The sequence below is a fragment of the Sitophilus oryzae genome, unplaced genomic scaffold (genome assembly GCF_002938485.1).
Source record: "Sitophilus oryzae breed Bouriz unplaced genomic scaffold, Soryzae_2.0 scaffold_87_pilon_pilon, whole genome shotgun sequence".
NCBI classification, from domain to species: Eukaryota; Metazoa; Arthropoda; class Insecta; order Coleoptera; family Curculionidae; genus Sitophilus; species Sitophilus oryzae.
This window is the reverse complement of record NW_022147505.1, coordinates 1,110,749-1,131,766: the sequence shown is the minus strand read 5'-3', so window position 1 is coordinate 1,131,766 and position 21,018 is coordinate 1,110,749. Positions and strand designations below refer to the sequence as shown.

General features: G+C 32.5%; 2 protein-coding genes across 2 annotated transcripts; one reads left to right on the top strand and one right to left on the bottom strand.

Annotated features, from left to right (window-relative positions):
* Positions 1-389: 389 nt before the first annotated feature.
* LOC115890517 (argininosuccinate lyase) lies at positions 390-14,561 on the bottom strand. The gene is made up of 8 exons (XM_030910762.1): positions 14,556-14,561; positions 13,989-14,276; positions 12,758-12,990; positions 8,253-8,446; positions 5,345-5,544; positions 5,171-5,284; positions 1,937-2,154; positions 390-592 (listed from the first exon to the last, which is right to left on the bottom strand). Exons 1-8 carry the CDS (start codon positions 14,559-14,561, stop codon positions 427-429), a joined length of 1,419 nt encoding a protein of 472 aa, XP_030766622.1. The 3' UTR covers positions 390-426.
* Positions 14,562-15,038: 477 nt separating this feature from the next.
* Positions 15,039-15,841, top strand: LOC115890516. The gene is made up of 2 exons (XM_030910761.1): positions 15,039-15,372; positions 15,435-15,841. Exons 1-2 carry the CDS (start codon positions 15,039-15,041, stop codon positions 15,839-15,841), a joined length of 741 nt encoding a protein of 246 aa, XP_030766621.1.
* The last annotated feature ends 5,177 nt before the right edge of the window (positions 15,842-21,018 follow it).

Below are 21,018 nucleotides of genomic sequence, written 5' to 3'. Positions count from 1 at the left end.
CCCTTATTAGTTTTAAAAGCGTATTAATTTTATTTTAATAACAGTTTTTTAGTAATCAGGCAGGCAAATAAGGAAAAAATTAAATTATTTTGTTATGGTATATACGCCGAAAAATGTGTGTTACATAAACAAAGTGGGTTTATAAAGATGTCGAGCAACCCTTCAAGATGACGTAAGCCCGCTAACAAGTTGACCTAGAGCTTACGTCAGCGAAATATGTGATGACGTCATCGTGACTCATTTATCATGATTCCCATGCTTCATAAAGAAAAAGAATGAATAATAATGAATATATTTTGATTTGTTTTTGTCCTTATCGCACAACGTCGGTTATTTCAATTTAAATTTTACGTATTTAAGGATAGGTAGTTAGAAATAAAGAAACTAAAAACATCTGATAAAAATTTATTTAAATTTCCAAATAAATTAACTTTCTTTGGTGCAGTTCCTGTGATATTTCTGCTCCAGCCAAGAATCCAATTTGTAAATTTGATCCAGTACACTACTCCGGGCAGTTCCACCAATAGCTTGATACTGTTCAATGCTGTTTTCGTAATTCCAAACTCTTCCAATATCTATTTCAAATTGGGGACTGGAAATAAAAATTAAGTTTTAAGAAAGAGAAAATATTAAGATGCCTGGCGCATTCGCCAAATTGCAAACTTTTTATAACTGGATGGTATATTTGGTTGCCTATGTCGATTTCAAAATTATATGGAATGTTTTAAAAAGCTTTTGTGAAATCTACATATCTACATATATAAAATGCTAATGTTTATCTGTGTCGTCTCTACTGAAGTAACGCCTTGCTCTAGAAAGTTGCTTTTTTTACTAAAAGATAGCTAATTGGTTCTTATAAAAACTGTTGTCGCCGGATTTTTTGTATTTCATTTAATTAAAAAAAAATAAAAAGTTTTTTTTTCCTGATGTCGCCTGCGTCGTGGCGAATGCGCCAGGCTTCAACTAGTATTTTAATAAAGATGTTTATATTTATGATTACAGTATAATATTAGGGAGCATTCTCAGTAGTTTAAAAAAACGAGTTTTTTGTTTTTCCTAATGCCTATTTTACTTTTTACTAGCTTACATATGAGTCATCTATGGGTTTTCAAAAAAAAATATCACATGTAGGTATTTAGTGAAAGTTTGAAACATCCTGTGGAATATGTTAAGAAAGCAATGAATTTAAAAATCATTTTATCATCTAGGTGTATCGGAATGTATTACGAATCACTTTCGATAGTTTGTAATTTAGTTCATCTCAATAGCTTTAGTTTTTTTAGGAGATATGAGCTTCTGAATAAGACAGTAAAGATTTACAGTAATTTTAGCATTGCTTTTGGGTCCTCATCAACACCCTTAATAAAATAGTGTTTATTGTTTTTGTTAGTGTCCTCTTCAAAAGCGAATATCTCAGAAGAAAATAAAGCTATTGAAATGAATAGAAAAAAATCGAATAGAGTAAAAAAAAATACCGAGGGTGCCATTTAAAAATCAAAAGTTGTAGTAATTTCCGGTGAAACAGGAAGTGACCGAAAACAAAAATTGATCAATCAATGAAGTCAATCAATCCTAATTTATGTCATATACCAACATACCAAATCTCGTTTTTTTATCTGACAAAATAAAAAAAGTTATAGGGGTGAGCCATTTTTGAGTATAATGCATCCGGTAATATTATTATTATATAATAATATTATTAATTTTTTTGTATAATTAATACCGCTTTACCAGAGCAAGTCAAAACCTGAATAGTTTAGTCTCAATAGTTTTGGAGCTTAGAATCCGACTTGCTGCATATGACAAGGATATAATATAAAGATAAGCGAATATCTAGGTAGGTATAGTCAGTGAGCCATGTAAATGATTGTAATTGGATTGGCTGTCGCTGTCTAATGATTAGGCTGCGGTTTTACCCTAAGGCTTAAGGTTTTACCTTATTTCTTTTAGTTCCTCTAGAGTCAAATCACATATGTTCACTAGCTTCTTTTCCGCTTCAGCTACCACTTTTCCAGCGATATGGTGCGCTGTTCTGAACGGTACTGATTTTCGTACTAGGTAGTAGGCGATATCGGTAGCTAACATTTCAAAACTAAGAGCTGATTTACATTTTGCGTCGTTTACTTTTAATGTCCTCACGGTTCCAGTTGTAACCTAATAACAATATTTAACGTTAGAACGTTTCTCAATTTAGTCTGATCCTAATAAGGATCAGACTGTTGAGTAAAAATATACAGGGTGGTCCGAACTATATTCCCGAAATATCGGCAGCATATTCTGGTCGGTATGTATGTCCGAAGTATCGTAGGTCGTATAAATGTATGTCCTAAAATGCTTAGTTTTTGGTATCTGGGAGTTTTTTGACATGAGAAATTTGATTTTGATGTCAATATGGCTCCTACATGTGTGGGGTCATGTGACTCCTACAGGTGTGAGCACCACCTACATGTGTTTGGTTTGGTTTAACAGTTGTGTAGAGGAATCACTTTTCGTCTGTACCTGTATAAGACTACTGGGTGAAAAAACATACATTTCCGTGATTTTTTACGCAAAAAAGCTGTCATTTTATATGTAAATTTATATGGAAAATATTATCGATCGTCATTTCCCAGCCAACTGAAAGCCGTTTTTTTTTCGATCATACGGTAGTTTTTGAATAGATAGTTATTATTATTGAAATTTTTACCAAGAGACCTTTTTTACGTAAAAAAACGTCTTAAATGTATATTTTTTTCCCAGTAGTTTTATACAGGTACGGATGAAAAGTTATTGCTCTTCAAACCAGTTAAAAAATATGTACGTGGCGCCCTCTACAAGTAGGAGTCATATTGACACCAAAATCAAATTTCTCCTGTCAAAAAACTTCCAGACACCAATTTTCATCCAAGTTTTGACTTTACTTCAGAAATTATTTGGAAAAAATCGAAATATAAATGAAATTTCTACACCCTGTATCTCCGAAATTAAGCATTTTAGGACATACATTTATACGAACTTTTTTTACTTATTTTTATTATTGACAATTTACACATCTCTAATCGAGAACATAGTCGAGTAAATTAAGAACAGACCAGTATTATTCCTGTTCATTGCTTTCCGTAAACCATTTGATCCAATAATAAATCTATAGTACTATACGGTATTAAAAAATGCAGCTATGTCTATTAAAATGTATGAAAGTAGCAATCCCACCAAAATAGAAAAAGTGGTCAGAGAGAAAGATCTTATAGGTATATAATTCATAACTTCATTAGAAGATACATCACACCAAAAGCATAGTAGAAGGAAAAGAGTAGTTGCACTCTCCCAAATATTTTCTGCCAGTTTTTACAATCTGTCGAATATCGGTAGATTGCAGCGTTTCAGTTGAGTTCCGTTCGACGACCTGCGACGTTCGAGCGTTGCGTCGCAGCAGAGAGACGGACTGACAAAAAATGAGTTCCTTACTGTGTGCTGCTATTGGTTGTACTAATAATTAAAAAAATTGTGCTTTGAGTTCTTTTTTGAGAGTCATTTGTGATCATGTTTGTTTTCAGGTTAATTTTTTCATGACCGATTACTACCTAATAATTTGAAATTATTTTCATTTAAAAGATCTTATAGGTATATAATTCATAACTTCATTAGAAGATGCATCACACCAAAAGCATAGTAGAAGGAAAAGAGTAGTTGCACTCTCCCAAATATTTTCTGCCAGTTTTTACAATCTGTCGAATATCGGTAGATTGCAGCGTTTCAGTTGAGTTCCGTTCGACGACCTGCGACGTTCGAGCGTTGCGTCGCAGCACAGAGACGGATTGACAAAAAATGAGTGCTTTACTGTGTGCTGCTACTGGTTGTACTAATAATTCAAAAAATTGTGCTTTGAGTTCTTTTTTGAGAGTCATTTGTGATCATGTTTGTTTTCAGGTTAATTTTTTCATGACCGACTACTACCTAATAATTTGAAATTATTTTCATTTAAAACTCAATTTTCATCGATTTTACTTTTGACAACCATCCCTTGCTAGCAGTTTAACGAACTGCACCATCATTGAACAAAAATTTGCTTGTACCGCAAGTACCGAAAAAAAAACTGGAAATCCCGGTTCCTTAGAGGCATGGTACCGAAATTACCGGTTCCGAAATACAGCCCCGGCTCCTAAACCCTATAACGTACCATAACCGTGAATCGCCCTATACAGGGTGAGTCTTAAATAAGTGCAAATATTTTTAGGGTTAGTATATTTTGGCCCCAGAAATATGAGGATTTTTCTGCGCAATTTTTTTTTAAATCTGGAAATTTTTTTAGTTAAAAAACATAACTTCTTGATAATATGGTAACTAGGGTTCAGAACTCGAAATTATTATTTCCCGGTTCTTTCGGTACCTTCGGGACTCGGTAACGATAACTAAAAAATTATGCTTTTATTACATGTGAAAGTAGTGAAGATTTCTCATTGTTCTTGCTTCTTTTCTCTTTTGAAATTTCTGTAACGTTTATTAGCAATTATTGAAGTTTAAATATGTTATTTTATTATTAGTACTATATGTTGTTCAATCAACTATCCAACGAAAATCACCTAGCCCATATTACTAAAAAAACAAACACATTAATGTTAAAATTAAACTAGTTTTAAATTAAAAAAAAGTTGTAGAAAATCTTTGAAATAGATAATAATTTAAAAATATGCCATTATATATTTTTTCCGCATTTCTTCCCATCAGAAGATTTTCAGATACAGAAAAATTGTTACTTACACGAAATGTGAAAATATTCTGTTTTCAAGCAAATTTTTACTCGATGATCAATTTTTTTAATTTTATTTTATTGTGAACTCATATTTTCCTAAATACATCTCTGGGAAACTATGGCGAGTGCCACGACTATACTTTGCCTTGTTATAGACCACGACTATAGAGCTACGTCAGTGGTCACGGGACGTTAGAACAAGGTCATATAAAGTGGCAGAAAAAGAACAAAGGATTTGACAAGGAGTCAAGCTACTAGTTTCCTTATACTATGCCAAAAGCTTGATTGAGACTGTCGTCAATAATATCATATCATCTTTCATATAGCTGACAATCTAAGGGAAATTAGATAATGTTCAACAAATTTAACTATGTATTAATACTCCCGGCTTGGTTAAATATAAATATGTTAAATTCTGCAGCTATTTATTTGAGTTACCTCAAGTATTGATTGTAGTTTGTCAAACGTCGTAAACATGGCTTCCTTGTCGCTTTGAAGATCCTTATTATACGTCGACGGTAAACTCTTCAAAACCATCATAAAACTGCAACACTAAAACAGTAGCAAGTGATTTATCTACCTATTCACTAATACTAGTTACTTAGTTCTTACTTGTCCGAATAGACTTCCACCTATACCTCTAATCAGTTCCAAACTGTCGGGATTTCGTTTTTGGGGCATTAAACTACTTCCAGTCGAGTAGCTTTCAGCAATGGTCACAAATTCGAACTCTTTAGAACTAAAAATAATGAGATCTTCGGCCAGCCTGCTTAAGTGAATTCCTACCATTGATGCCCAAAATAGAAAATCGGCTAAAACAAAATTTGTTTAGATTATTTAATAATCTTTTATTTTTCTCTCGAAAAAATATGTACTATATTTCTAATTAACTGAAAATAATTTAAAATTACCTTTCCAAAAATATAGCACATTTGATATTTTGTTATAATCCCCTTCGAAATACAGAATTTTTAAAAGTTCTCTGCTTTTAACTAGTAGGCTTTGGACCCCTTATTGATGATATGCCCTTAATGGAACTCGAAAACATATTTTTCCAACAAGACGACGCACCGCCTCTGAACGCTGAAGTTATCAGCAAATTTTTGCAGCCAATTTCAAGAATAATTGGATAGCTAACCAAGATCCCAGCCGTTGGCCGTTGAGGCCGCCTGACTTAGTGCCCATGGATCTAATCATATGAATATATTTGCGGAAGAATAAAGGTTCCTTATTCTTCCGTATAATCTAGACAAGAATTAGAAATACTTAGCAGTTATGAGAGGGTGTCTTTCACCCCCACTGAGTTAATGAATTCCGCGAGAAATGTTCAAAAACTGCCCCGTCTGTCCATAACAGAAGACGGTCGATATGCCGAACACCAGCAGCAAAATCTCATGTGTTGGTTTGCTATTTATTTTTATTGTTATTAGATATAGTTTAAATGTGTTGATGTTGGTTAAATATATTTTAAATTGTTATAAAATTTTGCATCTCTCATAGCAAATATTATTTTCATCTTAATTCAGCAACCGTTACACAGTGCCGTTCAAAGCCTACTTATTTAAAGCGGGCGAATTTTTATATGCTCTATATCTCGAAGAGGAATCGAGAGCAAAATATCAAGTGTGTTATATTTTTGGAAAGGTAATTTTAAATTGTTTTCAATGAATTAAAAATATACAGGGTGTCCCATATAAAAATCAAATTTTCTGTTGATAATTCTTAAATTATTAATTTAAAAAATATATTTAAACCATTAAATTCTACGTAAAAAGGTGCTTTGTGCTTTGGAAATGTTTTAATAAAAATACAAAATTTTCCGTAGCAAAAAATTTACAGCGATTTGTGAAAAATGCATATTTTTGAAAAACACTTTCACTATCATGTTTTTGACAAAAATTGAGCTACAGACACCGATATTAGTTTTTGTCTATCTCCTATAGAAAAGGGTGTTTCCATTTAAAAGCGTCGAATTTGACCCACCCTGTACATACAGGGTGGAGCCTCTCATACGCCGCGGAAGATCCAAGGAGAACGGTAGTTTATATCGAAATGAAATTTTGGCAGCATATGTAGGTTAACTGAAAGCATTTTATAAAAATATTTAGAATTATACAGGGTGTCCCCAAAAAAGTTACACATCAAAGTTGTGTTTTTTCTAATGGAACACCCTATATATTAATTGAATTTCGGATTGTAGGAAAAAAATAAAGGTGAATTTTGTTAAAGAAGCATACCTATACCTAAAGTCTAAGGATTTTGACATATTTCACATTTTGTGAAAATGAAGAGTAAATTTTAAATTTCGATAACAGCTACCTAAATTTTAGTTGACCGTGTATAGCCTGATATTTAATTACAGTAACCATTGTATATTAAATCAAATAGAAATTTGACAAAATTAATATGGTACATTAGTCCCCTTAAAAACCAAGTTACTTCTTTATTTTAAATGGAACACGCAGTATATTTTTCCGGTGTTAAATGGGGAATTTATATATCTTCAAAATATTATTAAGCTTGCCTACCCCTCAGACAAATATTTTCCTAGATATTTTAATTTTTATGATTTTGCGTCAGTAGATCTTTATTTTAAAAGGCATTATGTGGAGTTCTACCTCGAAAAGCAGCTGCAATAATTTCTCTCATGTTGTCGACAATAGCTGGTCGAGTTTTGTAAACACTGTCTTTAACATATCCCCATATGTGTTTACAGAGTGTTTACAAAACTGTTAAAACTGTTAACTGCAGTCAGTTAAAAACTTTTGCTCCAAAAGGAGCATTTAAGTATTTTGTAGTGTGCATTCACCAATTAATAGAATCATATCAATTCTCTCTGATGTAGAATGCTTGCATTTTCGGCAAATTTCTGAGAATTTTTTTTGTTTTAACTGACAAAAAATGCTAACTAGTTGTTAAAGTTGGACTAATTAGACAGCTATGTCGAAGTAACGTCAAACATATAACAGCCACCTAGATTTTTTCAGATAATTAAGATTACTCAAATCCATCTCAGATCAAATCATGTAAATTAAAATATCTAGGAAAATCTTTGTTTGGGGGGTAGGGAACCTTAATAGTATTTTGAAGAGACTTGAATTCTCCATTGCATATTTGAATAATATACTGGGTGTCTCATTTAAAATAAACGAGTAACATGCTTTTAAAGGTGACCAATGTTCAATATTAACTTTGTCTCACCCTGTATAACTTTTTGCATCAAGTTTTATTTTGATTTAAAGTACAATAGTTAATTTAACTACATATTATGCCTTACCGGGTAAATTCCAATTTAGGTAGCTTTTATTGTAATTAAAAAATTGTAGTATACCAATACTTTCAAACCAATTTAAGTCTGTCCAACGAGCAAGGTAAGATTTCGACAGATGACATTCAAAACTTGACAAAAAATATAATTTACCCGTCAATTAAAATGACAGAAACAAATGTTACTCTTACGGATCCCCTCGTTAGACAGACTTTAAATCTATGTTTTTTTGAAGAAACTTTCCATGTTTACCTATAAAATCACGATCGCTGACTGCCTGCATACTATTTTCGGTTATCTGGGCGAAATTAAGGTTTTCTGCTAATTTTTTACGGTCAATATTTAACGGATTACCCGCTAGGGCTCCACTACCCAAAGGCAACACATCGAGGAGACCAAAATTGTTTTCTAATCTTTCGCAGTCATTCTTCAAACTCCAAGCATGACTAGAATTGAAAAAAAATGCTGTCTTTTTAATCATATGTTTATAAATATTATTAGATTACTTAGATCAACCACATAGGTTCTATACCAAAAAACTATTTTAAACTTAACAATGTTTAATCAAAAGTATCATATAAAATTTGATACTTATACATTACGATCTAAAAATTGTATGATCATTTTTTCCACTTTTTCTTTGACTTACTTGTAGAAAAATAGAGTAATTTCCTATAAAAATTCAGAATAAAGTCATAATATCAACGGGTGAGTATTAAATAAGTGCAAATATTTTTAGGGCTGGTATGTTTCGACCCCAGAAACACGCCTATGAGTTTTTTCTGCAAAAACATTTTTTTTGAAAATTTGTTTTTTTTTATTTTTAGATCAAAAACATATAACAATAATTGTCTAACAACAATTGTTGTTTTAATATGTAAAATGTGAACGTGTGTGTGGATTGAGTTTTATTGTATTTGTCTGATGATGCTCGTATGAACGAAACACGTGTCACTGTTTTACTTAATATACAGGGTGGCGCCTCTCATACGCCGCGGAGGCTCCAAGGAGAACGACAGTTTGTATTGAAATGAAATTTTGTGAGCATATGTAGGTTAATTCAGGGCACTTTTTAAAAATATAGAGAGTTCTACAGGGTGTCAACGGTGTGTATGAACAAAAAAGTTTCATATCAAAGTTGTGTTTTTTGTAATGGAACACCCTGTATATTAATTGATTTTCGGATTCTAGGAGAAAAATAAAGGTGAGTTTTATAAGAGAAGTATATGACTAAAATGTAAGGTTTTTGACATATTTAACATTTTCTAGAAATAAAGAACAATTTTTAAATTACAATAAAAGCTACCTAAATGGAATTTACCTGGTGTAGCCTAATATGTAGTTAAACTAACTATTCTACTTTAAATCAAATTAAAACTTGACCCAAAAAGTTATACAGGGTGAGACAAAATTAATATTGAACATTGGTCACCTTTAAAAGCATGTTACTCTCTTATTTTAAATGGAACACCCAGTATATTATTCCGACATTTAAAGGAGAATTCCTGTGTCTTCAAAATACTATTAAGGTTGCCTACCCCTCAAACAAAGATTTTCCTAGATATTTTCATTTACATGATTTGATCTGAGTAGATCTTTATTATTTGATAAAACCTAGGTGGCTGTGATATGTCTGACGTCTTCAACATAGCTGTCTAATTAGTTCAACTTTAATAACTAGTTATAATTTTTTGTCAGTTAAAACAAAAAAAATATTCTCAGGAATTTGCGAAAATGCAAACTTACCAGGCGAAAGAATTGATATGATTCAGAACCATCAGAAAGAATTGATTGATAATTCTATTAGTTGGTGAATGCAGTGTGCATTTACCAATTAATAGAATAATTAAATGCTCCTGATTTTATCTAGTCTGAGTTTTTTTATGGGGATATGTTAAAGACAGTGTTTAAAAAGCTCGACCAACTAGTGTCGACAGCATGAGATAAATTATTGTAGCTGCTTTATCAGGTAGAACTCCACATAATGCCTTTTAAAATGAAAAGATCCTTTTGAAAATACAATCATTTTATGCAGTTAACAGGAAAGGAAGCATTTTGAGCATTTGATTTCATCCAGCTAATTTTTGTCGCACAATATTATAGGTTTATATCTAGTTTTAATTCTGTAATAATTAAAATATGTTTTAAACGTGTATTTTTTATTACCCTTGAGTTTTTTACTCCACAATCTTTAATTTTTGTTAAATTAATAAAAGGTATATCACACAGCCACCTAGATTTTTTCAAATAATAAAGATTTGCTGACGCAAAATCATAAAAATTAAAATATCTGGGAAAATCTTTGTCTGAGGGGTAGGCAACCTTAATAGTTTTTTGAAGATATATAAATTCCCCATTGAACACCGGAAAAATATACTGGGTGTTCCATTTAAAATAAAGGAGTAACTTGCTTTGTAAAGTACTAATGTTCCATATTAATTTTGTCTCACCCTGTATAACTTTTCGGGTTAAATTTCAATTTGTTTTAACATACAATGGTTACTGTAATTAAATATCAGGCTATACAAGGTCAACTAAAATTTAGGTAGCTGTTATCGAAATTTAAAATTTACTCTTGATTTTCACAAAATGTGAAATATATCAAAATCCTTAGATTTGAGGTATATGCTTCTTTAATAAAACTCACCTTTATTTTTTTCCAGAATCCGAAAATCAATTAATATATAGGGTGTTCCATTAGAAAAAACAAAACTTTGATGTGTAACTTTTTTTGGGGACACCCTGTATAATTCTATATATTTTTATTAAATGCTTTCAGTTAACCTACATATGCTGCCAAAATTTCATTTCGATATAAACTACCGTTCTCCTTGGAGCTTTCGCGGCGTACGAGAGGCATACCATGTTATGAGATGCACCACCATGTACCCTGTACATGGTGGTGCATCTCATTCGCCTCGGTTGATTATACAAAAACGGAAAGATGTAAAAACCAAAATATTTTACGGGTGTATGCGAGGAGGCAATGTGCATAATTTAAAATTATTTTGAAACATACAGGGTGTTTCAGAACTAAGATCCATACCAAAGTTATATTTGTTCTTATGGATCACCCGGTATTTTATTTCATTTTTGGATTCTTCGGTCCAAAAAAGGCATTTATTATAAGGGTTAAATATGTTTAAAATCTTTGGTTTTTGAGATATTTTAAGATATTTAAATTTGCATGCTACTATAAAATAGATTATTAACACCCTGTACATTACTTTTCAGAATTAATTCTTGTGCTGATTTTAAAGGTAGAGAAGTAAACTTTACAGAAAAATGTTATTGCTTCCTTAAATTTATACAGGGGTATCAGAAATTGCTGATCTATTTTAAGAATTTATTTTGCATAAAAACTTTGTTACTTCAAACACAACACCCTGTATTTTTTTATATAAATCGAAGCAGGTTCAAATGCTCTTTCAAACTATATTAGGGTTTCCTATACCTGTCTAGCTCAAATTTTGAGAAAGAGCAATTTTTCAATAAAATGGTAACTAAGAGGGCTAGTGTCGTCAGGGCGTGTCGTCAGTTAGTAGCTATTTTCAAAACCGAAATTAGTTTATGGGCTTATTTTATACCGGTTTACTTTTATTAAATTTACCTACATTAGTTAAATAAATAATATTTATTATTCTATCAAGAAAAACGAAAAAGTGGTTCTTTAATTTATTTTTCGATGACTTGTGATATGCATTTTGAAATGGATTTTCTGTAAAAGAGCCAATTACGGCAAATTCATTTTCTTCACTTCACAGGTTTCTGCCTAATAGGTTTTTTATAAACCACACTACCAGCTCTGCGAAATAGGACTAGTAGTTTTTCAAAGGAACGCTTATCAGGAAGATTCCTATTTGGATATCTTTGAGCATAAGCCCTTGAGGCCAAGAAGCAATTTTTCCCACAAAATAAAATCACTAGTAAATATATCTATTCGTTCCGCCAGCAGATACTGCTTTATTTTTCTTGATAAAATAATGAATACTTACTTATTAAACTATTGTAGGTACATTTAAGTAAATTGTTATAAATTATAAATAATAATGTCCATAACCTAATGTCGACTTTGAAAATAGTTACTAACTGTCACTAGAAAATTACCATGGCGACACAAGCCATCTTGAATGCAATTTTATTTAAAAATCGCTTTTTATTCAAAATCTGAGCTAGATAGGTATAGGAAACCTTAATACAGTTTGAAAGAGCATTTGAATCTGGTTCCGATTTATTTTGAAAAATACAGGGTGTTGCATTTGAAATAATGAAGTTTTTATATAAAATATATCCTTAAAATAGATCAGCAACTTTTGGTAGCCCTGTATACATTTAAGAAAGCAATACCGTTTTTCAGTAAAGTTTATTTCTCTGGCTTCAAAATCAGCACAAGAATTAATTCTGAAAATTAATGTACAGGCTGTTAATAATCTAATTTATAGTAGCATGCAAATTTAAATACCTTAAAATATCACAAAAACTAAAGATTTTAGGCATATTAATAGACCCTTATAATAAATGCTTTATTTTATGTCCAATAATCCAAAAATGAAATAAAATACCGGGTGTTCCATAAGAAAAAATATAACTTTGGATGGATCTTAGTTCTGAAACACCCAGTATATTTCAAGATAATTTTAAATTGTGCATATTGTCTCATATTGTGCATCTTTCCGTTTTCGTATAATCAACCGAGGCGAATGAGGTGCGCCGCCCTGTATAACTGTATGTGTGCGTGTGTAACTATTATTGCCTACCTTAACAAATAATGGCTCCACCTAACTGGCTGAGCACGTTGAAGATGCGTGTATCCAGGCATTATCACATCAATCTCCTTTAGTGATCTTTTAACAATCACCTCTATCAATTCACAAACCTTTTCCTGTAGATTTTTTAAGTTGCTCTTTAGCCACAGTTTCATGTCAGTTGTAACTTGATCATTTCGACTCCTACCGACATGAAGCTTCGTTGCTGGTTCCCCAATAATTTCCTAATAAAATTAAATAATTAATTAAAAAACTGGTCAAGTGCGAGTCGGACTCGCACACGAAGGGTTCCGTACCATTCATTATCTATACAACGTTAGACACTATATTTTTATAAACTTTTTTCCGATTTAGCTGAAATTTTGAATGCACGTATAAGTAATTTAAAAAAAAATGAAGAAACACATTACTAAAAATTGTATTAATCAATAAAAAATATGTAAAAAGTAAAAATAAATATGTAAAAATATGTAAAAATAAAAAAAAGGATTAAAAAAAGTCGCCTTGACTAGGATTCGAACCTGCCTTACTACGGCTCCAACGTCATAGCAGCGTAAAGTCCTAACGCTTTAAACCACGCGGCCACCGAGGACTTGAAAGATTCTATGTAAAATTCTTACTTAAAAGATAATGTTTAGTGAAAGTACTTTTTTATTTATAAACATTATTTATTTATAAACATTTATTTAATTCTGTTACTATTTACTACTATTAAAATAATTTATTTAATTCTGACGAAAACGACTGACACTGACAACAAGCATCTCTATTTGACATTTACTGGTAATCCGTGTTTTTCCATAGCCTGCTACTTACTTTAGTGAGTAAAATGGAAAAATGTTAATTAAAACCAATGTTAAATCATGTCATCCTATAAAATGTTGTTTATCGTGTAATAAGGAAGATAATGGAGTAAATAAAAAAACTAATTTTTAAACTAAAAAACTTACTATTCTGTTACTATTTTAAAACATTTATTCAACTTTTTTATTTATAAACATTTATTTAATTCTGTTTTTAGTATTTGTTCTTACAGCGGCAATATAGATACATTATCTGTAAAAATTTCAACTGTCTAGCTATAACGGTTCATAAGATAGACCTTTGTGACAGACGGACGGACGGGCAACGAAGTCCATACGAAGTCTTAGTAATAGGTTTCCCGTTTTTACCCTTTGGGTACGGAACCCTAAAAACTGATTGCAATTTATTTTGTACCTACTTTCAATCTTCTTTCATTTGTAGTATGTATATCTTCTTCACCTGGTTTAATAACAAATTCATTTGTGCCCCATTCAATTTTAATTTTATCCAGACCTTCGCAAATGCTATTAGCTTCGCTCTCAGTTAATAGATTGATATGTTTCAAACTTTGTGCGTACGCTTTGCTTCCTTCTATATCTTCTGCGTACATTCTCTTGTCCAGGTCCAAAGAACAATTCAGCTTTTCCAGCTGTGGATCGGTTTTACCAGCAAACCTTCCACCCCATAGCTTATGGTTTTCTTGTGACTAGTACATTAATCTAATATTGTATTTAATCATAAACTTTTTAGTGTACACACAACCAAACTTATATGGAATCATCTATTTATTTTTCATAATTTTTCAGATGTATGAAAATTTTGTTGAACAAACAATGAAAAATGGCAAAGCCCCAGGTTTGGGAAATGTTTCAGTAGAACTTTTAAAGGCTGCCCCCTCAGCAGTTTTGGAAATTCTGGCAGATATTTTTAGTAGATGTTTAAATGGAGAAGACCCGCCCAAAGAATGGAAAAAAGCGATTATTACGTCCATATTTAAGAAAGGGAGCCGACGCGACTGTGAAAATTATAGAAGAATTAGTGTCATTTGTACTGTTGCTCGACTCTATGGCAAAGTACTAAAACATAAGATAGAAGCACAAATAACGGAATCGGAAGAGCAAAATGATTTTAGACCCGGACGCTCATGTACTGATGGCATTTTCACTCTTAAGCATCTAATCGAAAAAAGGCTAGAAAGGGGAAGGACGGTCCACTTGACATTTATTGATCTACAGAAGGCATACGATACAGTCTCACTGAGTAAGTTGTGGGTGTCAATGCAAAATTTTGGTATCAGTAGTTGGTATGTCCAAGCAACAAGAAAATTATACGAGGGTTGCAGTAGCACAGTTAAACTTGGAAACAATTTTCCCAAGAATTTCTTGTGAATAAGGGCTTAAGACAAGGGTGTTCATTAGCACCAACTTTATTTAAAGTATATTTGGAGGAAATACTGAAGTGTTGGAAGATGAAATGCCGTGGAATGGGAATCCCAGTAGGAAAAGACACTTTATATACCTTACTCTTTGGCGACGACCAGGTCTTGATAGCGGGAGACAGAGACGACTCCAGTTATACGTTTAGAAAACTGCATGAGGAATATTCGAAATGGGGCCTAACAATAAACACAAAGAAGACGGAGTATATGGTAGTGGGTGATGACGAACGTGAGGATTTGGATGTAGGAATCGGCACAATCAAAAATGTCTGTACATTTAAATACTTGGGCGTCACTTTTACAACAAATGGAAAAAGCACTCAAGATATTGCAAATAAAGTTGGTCAAGGAAAAAGAGTTATCGGTTGTTGTGGAGTGACAAAATTTCCCAAAAAACAAAAATTCTACTTTATAAAGCCATTGTAGAGAGCATTACCACTTATGGCGCTGAAACGTGGGAGCTAAACAAATTAGAGAAAAATAAGTTGCTGTCTCTTGAAATGGATTTTTGGCGAAGAAGTTGTCGCATTTCAAGATTGGAACACATCTCAAATCAAAGAATACGAGAAATTATAGGAGAAAAAGAAACTATTCTCGACGCCATTGACGGCAAAATACTAAGTTGGTACGGACACATCCAACGAATGGATGATAACCGATGGCCGAAAAGAATTCATTCATGGACACCAAGCGAAAGGCGGAAACGTGGAAGACCACCTCGAAGATGGAAGCAGGGCGTAGTTGACGCTATGAATTCTAGAGGCCTCCAGGAAGAAGACTGGACAGACAGAAATCTGTGGACGTTGAGAAGCGGGAGACGACGAATGTCGTAAAAATCCGCAATATATATATATATATACATATACGAAAATTTTGTGTTTATGAATAAAACTCCGTTTCAAAAAAATCAGTTCGGAAAATAAACAAAATGGTATTTTTTTGGTTTCTGAAACGAAATTAAGATTTAAATTTTTAATGACCAAAAAGTAAAACAAAAAGACAATTGATAATTTTAATATTCCTTGTTGCCACCTCTAGCCCTTATGCAAGCTTCTATCCGCACTGGCATGCTTTTTATTAAATTATCAACGTTGTCTTGGGGTATATGTTTTCCCATTCTGCCAATGCTGCATCAATAAGCTGTGCAAGATTTCTTGGATTGTTTCGACGAGCTCTAACCCTTCTTTTGAGCTAGTCCCACAAGTGTTCGATAGGGTTTAGATCTGGTGAACATGCAGGCCAGTCCAAAACTATGACATCTTCCGTTTCAAGACATTCTCTAGTCACTCTGCTGGTATAGGGAGGTGCACTATCGTACAAGAAGTTAAAATTATCTCCAATTACAGCTCTTCCAAGACTAACAATTCCTGCCATCACCAAATCAACATGTCTCCGACCCGTCAAAGTTTTTTGAAGTGGTAACAATGGAGTTTTTGCTCCCAGTATTATACCTCCCCAGAACATTACAGTTCCTCCTTTATATTTTGGTACAGATCTGGCAGCCTGAAGTCTTGCTCGTCTTCCTGGAGCTCTGAGAACCCGAATTCGATAGTTATCTGATCTAAGGTTAATTCTGGTTTCATCCGGAATATGAACATTTTGCCAATTCTCAGTTGTCAAGTTTTGATGTTGAAGGCATCAATTTAACCGGTCAATTTTATTTTGCCGAGATAACTGTCGGATCCGTAACTCTCTTTTACTGTAAAACCCTCGAGCACGAAGCCTTTTGCTTATGGTTTCAACTGAAACGTTCAAACTTGTAGCTGCCAGAAGTTGTCTTTGCAGCTCTGGATGAGAAACATTGCGATTTATTCTAGCAATTTGGCACACAATATTGTTCTGTTGTGACTCTTTGACGACTTTGTCTGGGCCTATCTTTGGGTGTTCCTAATTCCAAGTACCTTGCATATGTTTTCGATACAACACGCTGGGTAACGCCTACTATCTATGCTACGTCTCTTTGGAGCATGCATGCCTTCTTCGGTGAGAGCAATAATTCTTTCCCTCTATACAACTGTTAATCCAACATAAGGCATTTTTTAATTTTTTTGGATCGAATGAAAATTACCGGACAATTGTGATTTGTGTGACTGCTAAACACAAAATTTAAAAGAAAATAAATCGCAGCAGTCGTTTATTCTTTATTATCATGTTTATTTAAAACAAATTGGTATACAAAAAGTTGTATACCAATTTTTATCCTTGCCAGAAATTTAGTCAGAATATAAGAGTGATTCCATATAAGTTTTGTTGTGTGTATTTTAAAATATACAGGGTAGCCTATTGCGCGGGAACTTCAATATTGTGAAAATATGAAAAAAAGTTTATATAAATATTTTTCAGTATTTTAGTTATTGCACTTTAAAGTTGTCCTAAAGTAATCCCGTTTGTCGCGGTTACTTTAGAATATTTTAGGACATTTGGACGCATTTTGTACCAGAGAAGGTACACACAACTGTATGGAAATGAAGCTAAAAAGTTTGAGAAAATATATTTTCGTAATACCATATGATCGAAAAAAAACCGGCGTCTAGTCTGCTTGGAAATTACAATCGATCACATTCCCTATACAGGTTGAACGATCAGGTGCGGTAGTTGCTAGATAGCTGTTCTGTGACTTGTGCTATGGAAATGAAGCTATGGAGGTATTCGTATTGGGCCAAGTTACCATGGGTAAGTAGAGGTAGATGGCCGATTCACCATCAGGAGCAGGAGCAGAGCGCACAGCGCATGCGCGTAAATCAGCTAGGAACATGTAAAATAGGCTAATAAACAAGAATAAACGGGTTTGAACCGCTTTGAACCGCTTTTGAACAGCTTTGAACGGCTTTTTAGCGTAAAACAACAGACCTGTTCAGTTTTTGTTCAAACCTGTTCAAAGCTGTTCAAAAGCGGTTCAAACCCGTTTATTCTTGTTTATTAGCCTATTTTACATGTTCCTAGCTGATTTACGCGCATGCGCTGTGCGCTCTGCTCCTGCTCCTGATGGTGAATCGGCCATCTACCTCTACTTGGGTAGTACCCTGAGTACAAGAAAATTAGCCAATGAGACCGCGACCGGCGTGAATCGTACAAGTGTCCAAACGATATTAAAAAAACACAAGTTCCATCCGTACAAAATTCAGTTGGTACAAGAACTCAACGAAGACGATTTTGATCGTCGCGGGCTGGTATTTTTGGAAATTCGATTGTAGGTCAGTTTAACGATATTGAGACCGCAACTAATCGTTCAACCTTGTGGCAAGTGAAAAAATGCGTAAACATCTAGAAATAATAAGAAAAAACAGCAAATTGGTCGAAGGAATTTATCTTTATCATTTACTCTGATAAATGTTTAAATCAACTTTTCATATTTCAATTCTTCATATTTTCTCAATGACTCGACCGATTTTCAAAAACAAAGTGGGGAAATATAGAGAATAGAAAGCTCTTTTCATTGCGGCGTCACTTGACCCCCCTTCCCATTTGAAAAAGTTGGGGGATGACACCCCCGCTTAGAGGGTTGAAAATTTTGCAATCATTTTTGGGGCAAAAGTTGTCCCCCTCACAAACAAAATTGACGTGTTTTTGGATTTTTTGAAAAAAAAAATTTCCTGGCCGTTATATCTTGCGGAACGTTTTCGATGGGCCACCCTGTATAATCTTACGTATAAAATTACGGCGATCTTCATTTCATAGCCTGCATAGCCATCGCTGACGCCGTTTTTTTTTCGATCATACAGTATCAGGGCAGTAGATTTATGTTTTTTTTTTTAAATACTGAATAAGAAGACAAGATTTGTTTCTAAAGAACTAACATATACAGATAGCAAATAGATTAGTTTCACAAATTCTAATGATTAAATATCCATCATAAAATAATATTTTTCTTAGATAGGTACAAGAAAGTTTACGACTTATTGTCAAAAATAGTGTAGCAAGAAAAATGTATTATGCTTATATAAAAAGGGCAAGGTATACAGGGTTGTTCACCACATACGACACGGAGTATTGTAGCTAAACGATGAGATTTTTACAAATTATAAGTTTGGGGTTCGTTGAAGGACTATTAGAGCTACAATTTAAAAATATTTTTACAAGATACAGAGTGTCCCAAATAAATAAAAAATATCAAAGTTGTATTTTTTTAAATGGAACTTACCCTGTATATTATTACATTTTAGTTTCTACGATTAAAATAAGGTAAATTTGATTAAGTTTATTATGTAAACCTACCGTTTTTAAAGAAATATTTTCAATTTTTGTGAAATTGCAGTAAAAATTTTAAAAGCTTCATTTCTCCAAAGGGTATCAATGTTTTTTAATACTAATATTTAATGAAGTTTATTTATTGATCAGTTATTGTGTTGCAATAATAAAAATAATACTACCTTATACAGAGTGTCTAAAAATTTATTTAAAATAATTATTAGCTTCAAACGGCAATAACTTCTTTAATTTAAATGGAATGCCCTGTATATTTTAGGAGAATCAGATGCCCAATTAAATTGTCTATCAAATTGTATTATACCATTTTTTACCTATCCCTTCAAGTTATCGTAGAAAATGCATTTTCTTTTAATTTAGACCTCATTTATCAATATATCCATGGAATATTGACATTTGAGATTGTTTTTAAAGCAACAAATGTACAAAATGTACAGACTAGTAATATTATCGTTTTAGCAAAACGATGATATTACTAGCCATTAACATGCAAAAGAAAACTATTTAAATCTTTATAAAGAGAGTATACCATTAATAAATATAATACCATTATTTCCGCCCATATACTAATTAATTACATGCCAGTGTGTTCGTTCATTTTTTAAGGTGTTGCGCATCACACTGTCTAATACACAAAATTCTTTACACTGAACAGTCATATATTAACACAACAGTCCAGTTCTTATCGTTTTGGAATCTTATTGTTGATCCTCACAGCAAATCTTCTTAGTTTTTTTATTTTAATGAATAAACGATTATATCAATAATATTAATTATGTACTCTTTAAAATTTGTTTACATCTTTAAAATAATCAAATATTTGGTCCATGTGGACTACAAATTACAGAAAGTAGTTTTCTGAAACAAAAAGCCAGGTAAAAATGAATATTTAGACAATTAAATAAAATCAAATTCTAAATAAAAATATACAGTTCCGATGGAAAAATTAAACAAAGTTATTGCCGTTTCGATATAAATGAGTTTTTCATGTACAGCCAGCTACGCAACACAATCAACAGTCGTCAAGCTCGACAATGTGTCAAAAACGATACTTGGAAAATCAGAACCATGGTACTATTCTAAGGTAGTATTTCAAAACGATAAGTATAAACATAATGAAACCTTTGTTTAATCAGTAAATAAAATCATAAATAATGTACAAAGGAGTTGATTGGTTTAAAATAAACTACTTGGGTTCTTCATACTGAGTGCTATCAGTCGAACAGGCTTACAGTTTAAAGAATCTCATCGTTCTTCTAATCATAGTGGAACTTCCTGTTTTGAGACCATCAGGCATGTCTTGTTTATCTTTTTGGCACCACTGTGTTTTGATCTTAGCTATGTTTGAATTTTCTAATATTTGAAAACTTGGACTTTAAATTCTATATAGGGATATGTAACATTTTTAGGTAGTTTATAGCTAAATATATTTAGATATATTTCTTTGTTGGTGTTTATTTAAAGAAACTAAATATTATTTCTCTTTTTTAATACTGTGCTCAGTTTTTCCAATATCAGGAAAGGTAAGAAATTACTGGTAATACAATTGAACATTGTTTAAATATTTTCGTTGTTCGTGGCTTTTTAGTAAGTTCAGTTTGTGTTTAGTGTATGATTTAAGTAATTATCTAGACAGAATGATTAAAAGCAGGTGTGGTATGTTCACACAGCACACACAATATCACCCAGGGAATGTTAGAATATGAGATATTATAGGTCATCTTCAAAAATTAATCTGGGATATCATAGACATTCTCTGAAATCTCATACCGGAATAGAATATCTATGATCTGTCATTGTATTC

Excerpts from the sequence above, each read along its gene's own strand:
- LOC115890517 (XM_030910762.1), bottom strand. Across the intron at positions 12,991-13,988 it reads CAAATGAAAGAAGATTGAAA|GAAATTATTGGGGAACCAGC; the intron begins GTAGGTACAAAA and ends TAATTTTATTAG. Across the intron at positions 8,447-12,757 it reads TGGAGCCATTATTTGTTAAG|TCATGCTTGGAGTTTGAAGA; the intron begins GTAGGCAATAAT and ends TTTCAATTCTAG.
- LOC115890516 (XM_030910761.1), top strand. The coding sequence starts at position 15,039 with ATGAAATGCCGTGGAATGGGAATCCCAGTAGGAAAAGACACTTTATAT. Across the intron at positions 15,373-15,434 it reads TCAAGGAAAAAGAGTTATCG|AGAGCATTACCACTTATGGC; the intron begins GTTGTTGTGGAG and ends AAGCCATTGTAG.